General features: G+C 34.9%; 1 protein-coding gene across 2 annotated transcripts in view; it reads right to left on the reverse strand.

Annotated features, from left to right (window-relative positions):
• The window catches only part of LOC139496448 (multiple epidermal growth factor-like domains protein 10), a 52,144-nt gene extending 43,457 nt beyond the window's left edge, over positions 1-8,687 (reverse strand). For both annotated transcript variants that reach the window (XM_071285064.1, XM_071285062.1), the window contains exons 1-6: positions 8,582-8,687; positions 3,161-3,262; positions 2,617-2,717; positions 2,016-2,108; positions 735-981; positions 60-177 (exon numbers count right to left, since the gene is read on the reverse strand). In XM_071285064.1, coding sequence (XP_071141165.1) covers positions 60-177; positions 735-981; positions 2,016-2,108; positions 2,617-2,717; positions 3,161-3,262; positions 8,582-8,685 — 765 coding nt within the window. In that variant the 5' untranslated portion in view covers positions 8,686-8,687. The remainder of the gene's footprint in view (positions 1-59; positions 178-734; positions 982-2,015; positions 2,109-2,616; positions 2,718-3,160; positions 3,263-8,581) is intronic.
• Between the last annotated feature and the right edge of the window lie 1,646 nt (positions 8,688-10,333).

Here is a 10,333-nt window from a genome sequence, read left to right on the forward strand (position 1 = left end):
CATTTCCATTCTGAATTTTATTTTGCATCCTATGAATATTCATGATAGCTCATACTTACAGTCCAGCCTCTCGGACATTTACATTTCCCAGCTGAATCACATGTTGCACCATTCTGACATAAACATTTCGACTGACACTTTGATCCATGCGTACCGTCAGGACAGTTCACTTCACAACTAAAATAAATAAATAATAATACATGGAGAATATGTCAATAGGACACAGAAGAGGCTCCTGCTTGTATACATTGATATAAAGTTATAAAGGGACAGAACAAAATAACTGTAAAAGTCATGTCATCAAAATTCTAACTTATACTCTATGTTTTATGGTAATTAGCATTAGGGAAAGTCTCATAACGTTTGGTTGAGGCAAACTAAAGTTCGGGACGACATCAAAAGTTCAATGTAGGATAAAAAAACTCCCCCCCCCCCTCTTAACTTAATTTGGGAAAAATTTATTTACCAATAGGGATATATATGTAAAAATCGATTTTAGATATATCTATACAAAACTTGCAGAATTTTAACCCCCCCCCAAAAAAAAAAAGATTTGATTTAAGTTTGTTATCCTACATCGATCTTTTGATGTCCTCCCTTAGTGAACAGAAATGTAAAATTTAGAAATCCTAAATTTTTCTTTTTGGAAAGGGACATAATCTGAAAGGCCTTAAAAAGGGATGCAACCATTTTTCAATAGAATTAGCTTTTTTGTCTTGTCACATGACACTTACAATGACCCTTTAAACCCTGTTGAACAATAGCACGCTCCATTTGTCCTATCACATGTAGCTCCATTGCGACAATGACACATTAAACGACAGTTTGGTCCGTAGGTTCCTTCACTGCAGGGGGTTTGACATCTCTCTCCTGTCCATCCTGCGGCACATATACAATGTCCCGTCTGTGGGTCACATGATCCGTGTCCGTTACAATTACATCTCAATTTACAGTTACCTCCCCATTCATCATCACTACAACCTAATAATAGATTGTTAACATGTCAAAACTGATAAAACAAGAAGAAGATGTTATTAATGTCGGTAATTTTTTATACATATAGGCCGTTAGTTTTCTCGTTTTAATTGTTTTACATTGTCATATCGGGGCCTTTTATAGCTGACTATGCGGTATGGGCTTTGCTCATTGTTGAAGGCCGTACGGTGATCTATAGTTGTTAATGTCTGTGTCATTTTGGTCTCTTGTGGACAGCTGTCTCATTGGCAATCATACCACATCTTCTTTTTTATACAAAACTGATAACTCAAGAAGAATGGTCTAGATGATATTAATGTTGGCAATTTAGAGACAGTTCAACTTAAGCATCAAACTTAAACACTACTTTTAACGCCGTTTTCATTTATCCATAGTTTACGTCACTATATATTTTGTTAACATTGTTCTGTTGTAATGTACTTGCTGCATAGAAGACCTATTGGTAACCTTCTGCTGTTGTCTGTTCTATGGTCTTTTTGTTGTCTCTTTGACACATTCCCCATTTCCATTCTCAATTTTATACTTTATTGAGTTGATATTACACAATCAAACAAAACAGACGTTGTTTACTGCCTGTCCAGACATTAAGGAGGGGGATAGACCCTTTATCAGGACTCTGGGATCTAGTGTTTTCAAGCTCAGGATTTAGGGATTGACCCTTTCAGGATCCGGGAATTCTTTTTCCAAATTTCTGGACTCAGGATTTAAATTTATTCAAATTCAGGACCCTGGGATTTCGTGCTTTTAGGCCCCCCGACTTCGGGATCAGGACCCTCTTACCCCCTCTCAGTCAGTTTACCCATCTGTAACAATTAAAGTTTAAATCCATTACTATGGTTACTTACTACTAGAACATGAATGTCCCCGCCAGCCAGGGTGACATTTACACTCGTTAGGTGACACACACTCTCCATGTTACTATGGTTACTTACTACTAGAACATGAATGTCCCCACCAGCCAGGGTGACATTTACACTCGTTAGGTGACACCTATTCACCATGTTACTATGGTTACTTACTACTAGAACATGAATGTCCCCTCCAGCCAGGGTGACATTTACACTCGTTAGGTGACACACACTCTCCATGGTCACAACCACTACTGCAAACAGCTGAAAAAACAGGAAGACATTAAATAGTATAGTACTAGTAGCCAATAAATCACTTTAGAGTGATGTACTTCAACGAAAACATTTTCATCCATTATGAGCATCTTAATGAGGTCATTTTACAGAAAGGGGGGAACTCCTGTATCCCAGCCTCTACTTTAAAGTTTATCAAGAGTCTTTGTCAATTTGCAGAATAAATAGACAATATAACATCATACTTTTTCAACCACTAGCTCAACAATGGAAGGTAGGGATGATGCACAGGCAGTTGTCTTGATCAGAATTTTTTCCCCTTATGTTAAGGTATTTATAAGTATGTACACAAAAGGGTAATCAAAGGGGAAATAACTCTTATCTTTATTACATCTAAACTATCTTTATTAGTTGTTATGATTTAGAACTTAATTAAGTCTGCATAAATTTGTCTCTTTTTAGCATGTTCCCACACAAAAAGGGGAATAACTCTACCTGAATTACATTGGTAGAAAAGTGGTTATGATTTAAAACTTACGCCGGCATTTGTCTCTTTTGAGTATGTACCCTGAACAACAAACATATTCTGTGGTGTAAATCTTAGATTCTTCAGTTTTCTGTTCAGCTTTATACCGTGTTCTAAAATATACAATACATATAAAATATTTAAAGCATGTTATGGAAGAACTAAGATTTTGTAGTTCACTGCTGAGCTTTATTTCACATGCTCAAAAATCTAAATTCTAATATGCTTTGGAAATATATTGCCTACCCATGTTAAAATGAGCATAGACCATGGCATGAAAAAATAATTTCTTAAACAAACCTTTTGGAAAACAGAACTATGTTGCTCTTTTCTTTTTAAACTTTATACTATAGTACAGAGTTGTTGAATAAAAACAAACAAAGAAAGGTATAAAATTGGGTTATAAACATGATAAAAAAGAATATGTGTTATAATTGCCAATAAGACAACTCTTCACAAGTGACCAAATGACACAGAAATTGTGGCCTTCAACAATGAGCAAAGCCCATTCCATATTCTGTCTAACTTGTCACATATGGTGTGGCTATGTACTTACATGCATTTATCACATCTAAATAAATCCAGTAAACTGAGACACCATGTTCTCTGGCACGTCTCATATGGTGTAGCCACATATTTCAATGAAGTTTTTATTGTCCTGTGAAAGAAATTAGTTGACATATTTTATTTTATTGTGGAGGATTTTAATAAATGGGTAAATTATGAAAATTATAACCAAAATCAAATACAAAATGTATCAGACCAAACACAATAGTATGTGACTTCAAGTTCTCTCACAGTATCCCTTCCTATATATCATGTATATGTCCTACCTGTATTTTCATCCCCTACACTAAACATTGCTAAGATTTTTTGACCATTTTTAAATCATGCCCCATGCACATATACTCACTGTAAAAAAATGTTAAAAAAATAAATTCCCTACCTACCTATCCTATTTTTTAAGCATGTAACGTTACAGTAATATGGGTAGAACTATCGATATCAAATGCACGTAAATGTTATATATGTGCTTATTATCGACCCCAGCCAGATGATGATACATCTTTAGATTTACTAAATGAATCCATAAGTAAAATAAACGCAAAGGCAAAGTCAGCCATAATTATTGGTGGGGACTTTAATTTAGGAAACATCAATTGGAAAACAACAAGTGTCATCCCTGGAAAAGCAAACCAAAAACAACATTAACAATTTTTAGATATAATAAATGACCATTCATTAGCACAAGTTGTAAACATACCAACTCGAAATGATAAAATTTTAGATCTTGTGTTAACAAATTATCCAGCCATCATTGAAAAAACTGAAACCATGCCACCATTAGGGGAGGCAGACCATGATTATATTGATATTGTATATATAGAATGTTTACTATCACTAAAAAGATGCCAAACCAAGCCACGAAAAGTACAGAGCTCCAGATAAGAATTCACAAATTGGGTTTTTTATCCACCATTTTCTTATATAATTGGGTGATAAAGTTTTTGATTGCATTATCAATTCCAATTCACCCCTCATGTTAATATCAAATTGGGTTTTTCACCACCAAGCTCCTTAATAAATTGGGTTTTTTCATCAACACAATATTGAATATTTGGGCAATATCAACCCCAGATTTGTTTTCCATCTTAAATATGTTTCTTTCTTTGTTTAGCTGTTTTATTTGGTTTAGGGTTAGGGTTAGGGTTATTTGCTAGCTGTTTTATTTGGTTTATTGACTGAGAAGCAATTGTAGGTTAAATTTGTGTTCCGTTTCAAACCTTCTGCCAGTTTTGTATTTTCTCATATAAACTGTAAAAAAACTGATATATATGTGTATTCCCAGGCACTCGTCTTATACCTATATATAATAAATTCTGATACCAGTGCCTGTGTGTGTATTCATTAATTAACCGTAAAATGAAAAAAATAGTATATAAACTCTAATTATACTTGAATGTTTTTGTTTTATTCCAATTTTCATAAATCTGGGTTTAGTTGTCTTTTATTCGTTTTTGAGGAAACCCTGCTTTTATTAGCAATGTTCTCGTTAAGTACGCACACACGCCTGTTTGTTCGATGGACGCTTCCTAAAAACACTGGCTGAGTCTTGATATCATCATAACTTTCCCTAAGCTTTTCAAAAGAAGCAGAAAACATGCTTCTATTCAATATTTTTACCGGACATTCACTTTTGTTTTAATTCAATGTATGTTATGATAAATCCCGAGCAATGCGAAAAATATGACTTCATGACACACGCTAATTGGATAAACGCCGAGAAGATCGAAATGTTTTCAAAAACATGTGTACCTATTGAGCAACGGAAAACTCTAACAGGGACCCATTTCAGCTACTTGATGCAGGGATCTATTTTTAGAACGAAAGGAAATTTCCAATTATAAATATTATAAAAATAGTTTACGCGACGACTGTAAGCAGAGAAGGGTAAATAACGCAAATGGTAGTCAATAAAAGGGTTGAAAACTCATGGTTTTGGAATATAATTGGGTTTTCCTTTGAATTAATTGGGTTATTGAACCCTGCAATGGGCAATTGCATTGGGTTTTTTATTATTTGTATTGCGTGATCACACAAATACGCAGCTTATCTGGAGCTCTGAAAGTATATAAATATAAAAATGCAAACTGGCAAAAAATAAAAGAGGATATAGATAACATATATCAAAAGATCATACATAAAAAAGATAGTGAAGATACAAACACACTTTGGTTAATATTCAAAAACTCATTACAAAACACTATCACCGAGAACATACCACAGAAAATGATGAGAAACAGCAAAAATTTACCTTGGATAACAGACAGTATTTGACGGCAAATGAAAAAGTACAAGAAAAAATATCAAAAGTACACAGGGAAAGGCAAAGGGAAACTAGACCAACTTAAAAAATTAAAACATGATATACAAAAACCAACAAAGAACATCTTATTGGAATTATATTGAAAATATGATATGTGGTATACCAGTTGATGACCAGTAGAATCGCTAGAAACCTAAAGAAGAAGTAAACCTCACTGACAATTATTTTTATCTATATATATTATATACAGCTCTTATGACACACATCTTTATCACATGTGTTAACTATTGCCACTAGGAGAATGTTTGCCTTTAAGTGATTGATAGAGAACTGAGCTGCATCCTGCTGCTAGAGACTACAAACAAAGGATTTACTATACACATGATACAAATCCTTTAATATACATGTTGAAGTTGTAAAAATGCAGGACGTTGAAATCTTATCATTTCAATAATATATATTTATTCAAGATAAAAGGCATGAATTTGACAGAATGCAGATACATTAAATTGACACAAACATAGCACTAGACATTTGTTTACAAGCCATGGCTGTAGGACGAGAGTGGTAAAGGGTTATTTTCGTGCAACATGTTTTGCCGTTTTTATTTCACGTGCAGTCGTGAAAAAGGTACATTATTCACCGTGTTTTGTGAAATCGGTAAAAAGATCAAAGTGCAAGAAATTTTTAATTGTTCGTTCATCGTGAAATGGCAATTTTATTTCGCTTTCTTCCGTGCAGACACCCCCCCCCCCTCTTTACGCCCTTCTAGGACTTGTGGTTAAACAGAGGCGGATTTAGGGTTGCTTATATAGGGAATCACTGAAGAGTGATTGGAGCGGGCCCCTCTTATGTCAGTTAGTGGGCCCCCACTGACTTATGAAAAATTCTGGATCCGCCACTGTTAAACGTGAAGTCACTGATGATTGTGAATAGATTAAATAATGAGTGAAATTGTAAATATAATAAATGTACCAAAATTAACTATTATACAGTAGAGAGAACAGAGAAGCTGTACTATGGTAGTCGAGTTTAGTCCTGTGCTACAAACCTTAGGCAATACTTTTTTTTATTCTATAAAGGGGAACAATTCAGATTTCCCGCCAAAAATGTAAAAACATAATCGGATTCGGACTATTTTTCCGGAAATTTTCGACTTCGGGTAAATTGACAGTTGAGGTATGGAAGTGGGATATTGATGGACCAACTACCAACATCCCTAAGAGAGAAAAAGAAAGAGAGAGAGAGATCAAATAACAAATCAGATTGAGAAGAATTCATAAAAAAAATAATAAAAAGTTGACATTAAAATCGTTGCTTTCTACTTGTAAATTGGAAGAAAATCTGTACTGTAAGACTAAGGAACAGTAATTTGGCTATGTCACAGGTTTTGGTATACTTTTGCATATAACTTGGGCTCATTGAATAATATCTGAAAAATCGAAAAAAATAATATCTGTATTTATTTTCTAAAATACTACTGATTGCATTCTATGGAGTAAAAATTGGTTTGATGAATAGTTTAAAAAAAAATTGAGAGAACGTTTGTCGACGCTTTTATGTGCTTTAATAAATTAATAATAAATAAGCTTTATTTTGAGTCGGCAAGGTATACAAACAAAGACAAATATAAGCTCTAATGAGCTTTTAACCGACATATGAGACATTTTTAACAATACAACCAGGCGCGTAGCTGCATATACGCTAACACGCAGTTGCGTGCACATCGATTCGGCATCCAAAAAAAAAATATGGCAAAATAAAAATATAAATTAAATGATTAAAGGAAACACATATGTTGTCACTTTTTTTTTATTAATGAAATGTCATTAAATAACGGCATTTGGTTTCAAAATAAAAGTTTTATTGGAGATCATGACAAAATCGGACAGTAACTTGTATCTTTTACAAGATTTGAATTTGTTATACTCAGTCTAAGACGTGTAGTTTCGGAGCACATTTTACTGAGTACGGTTTATCTGTTTGGAATGAGATGTACCAATCGGCATTAGATTTATCAGATCCCGAGGCGATGTGTTCGACAGACAACAAGACCCAATCACCCTGCAAACACGCCAAAACAGTATTGGAAAGTCTCATTATATTTTGCGTTCATAGACCATATGATAATGAAACTGGAGAGTGGAGTCTCGTCTGGTATTACTAGAAAATCGCTTCTTTGCGCCGTATCTGCTTCCTTGTGTTGTTGGAAATATAACAAACGAAGAAATCTCTGAGACATACGAAACTGACCTGGCATGTAATTTTGACGAATTCAATTGGGAGGTCGCTCGATGGCGAACACGTACGTTGATTTATAACACCTCGCGAGTGCTACCGTGGAGATATATCAAGGTACTACGTCTGTTGAAAACTTGCAAATGTACGATCAACAATGAACAACGACAGGTTATCATCGCTAGCATTACTGCATATTCATCGGGAATTCAGTGTTACTATTGACAAAGTAATAGAGAAGTTCGTTTCTGCCTAGACCCGAAGAGCAGATTTTGGACAATTTTGAGTAATTTCGGTATCACAAAAATGTGTTGTTTATGTATTCAATTTACCATGATTTACTCTATTCAGAAGATTAATTAATAGTTTTCATTCATAAATTGTTTATAAGTCCTTTCTACATGTAGCTCCTCTTTTAACCGTCCTATGACCGAAAACCGAAAAAAAAAAAATCTGCATAAAAGGGTCCCAAAAATTTTTCGCCTCGCTCCGCTCGGCGGTAGTTGCTTGCACATCGCTTCGTTCTAGCTACGCCCCTGACAACACATAATACACATGCAATAAATTTCACAGCACAAAAATGAAGCACTAAAAGCAAATGAGCACCTATTTTGTAAGAATTCTATAAATATTATTTCAGATAAAAAAGATCACTGCATTAGTCTTTCGATTCTCCGATACAGTTCAATGGAGGCCAATTTAAGGAAATCAGTCTGTGAGTACTGACATAGCCCAGATGTAACTTGACCTTAACACGAGAGCCTTTGAATGTAAAATTGTATTTGATTTAAATTGACCAGACTGTTTTCATTCAAAGCTGTTCATCATTTCTGGCAACACAATTCAATCTGTAACATGTGTAATAGCAGTATCATATAAAATGTTATTCTATTTTTGCATTGAGGTACTTACGCAACATTTTTCTCACAGACGTTGGCTCCTCCTTTAGTTAATCCATTTACAACGCATACCAGATAGAGTAATCCCACAAAACTGGTTGCCAGATACATTGTCATGCTATGCTGGAGATAAAAACAAAATATTAAAATCACAAAAATACTGAGCTCCGAGGACAATTCAAAAAGGAAAGTCCTCAATCAAATGGCAAAATCAAAAGCTCAAACACATTAAACGAATAGATAATAACTGTCATATTCCTGACTTTCCACACGTTACAGGCATTTTCTTATGAAGACAATGGTGGATTTCACCTGGTTTTAAAACTAGTTAAACCTCTCACTTGTATGACAGTCGCATCATATTCCATTATATTGACAACAATGTGTGAACAAAACAAACAGACATAATCGGTAAATTTATGGGAATTTTGTAATGTCCTCCCATTTAACGGGGTATTTACCTTTAAAACATTTTAAAAGGGGGGTTCCCAACCAGGAGTAAAAGGGGGGGGCCTGAACCCTTTAAAATGGACATGTCATTTTGTTAGATTCGACTACAGCATATAGTGTGGGAAAACGGGGAAAACATGTTAAAAGGGGGGTTACCAACCATGAGTAAAAAGGGGGGGTTTCAACTACATGCTCCCATTCAAATGCATTGATCGTCAAAAAAAGGGGTGTTCCAACCCCCGGACCCCCCCCCCCCCTCCCTGGATCCGCCACTGGAAATACAAAAAGCTACTTATATCTTAACGTACTAGATATAAAAAGATTTAGTATGAGTTCAATTGAGAAAACTCTCCATCCAAGTCATAATTTGAAAAACTAAACCATTATATATAGGTCAAAGCATGGACCCTTGGAAAAAAATATAGCGCCTGAACCCTTTAAAATGAACATGTCATTTCGTTTTAGAGTACAATGGGAAAATATGAAAAGCTTCTGATATTTAAACTAACTAGTATGTTAAATAATAAATGATACAAGTTAGATTAGGACTGCTGTAACTGTTCTTGTATTCAGGTGCTCAGTGGCGGATCCAGGTTTGGTGGTGGGGTGGGGTGGGTTGGACGATCAATGTGTGATGATTTTGTATCTGTGGTTAAATTGTTTACATTGGTTACAGTTCGGCAGAAGCCTTATTTTATGCATTGTGTATATACTTTAATAAAACATAGAAAAGAGTAAGATGTTTCGCGGGTAAACTTTGGGTCAGGTCAAATATGAAGGGGTGTTCCAAAGGAAACTGTCAATACGAGTAATGAGACACTTTGGAAGAACACCCCTCCTATAATAATGGTACGGCTACCATCGGGGTATATAAGCAGGAGAGATTCCTAGCTCAGGGTCGATTGTCATACGTTAGAAGACGAAGACCTGAAGTACGGTACGTAGATATTCGAGATCGCTGTCTCTTATATATTATATATTGTGTTAATATTACTAAGTGTAATAAAGAACAGGTTGGTGCCTGTTATAAATACGGACTTGTGCATTTACAAGCTGAACCGTATTGTACCGTATAGGACAAGTGTGAGTCTGTGTGACCACCTTGTAAAGTTCATAATTGTACCAACGGAACAAAGACAAGTGTGTAAACTTGTAGGGTACATTATTGTACCAGGAGGACAAGTTTGTTCCTGACCTAGGACAAATTTGTAATAGTACAAATTTGTACCAGTTGTATATATATATATAATAAAGAAGAATTGTTTATAGCTAGTTTATTAAAGATTGCAAAGAGCAGTTGTACATATTTTGGTTC

This window comes from Mytilus edulis, chromosome 11, assembly GCF_963676685.1.
Source record: "Mytilus edulis chromosome 11, xbMytEdul2.2, whole genome shotgun sequence".
NCBI classification, from domain to species: Eukaryota; Metazoa; Mollusca; class Bivalvia; order Mytilida; family Mytilidae; genus Mytilus; species Mytilus edulis.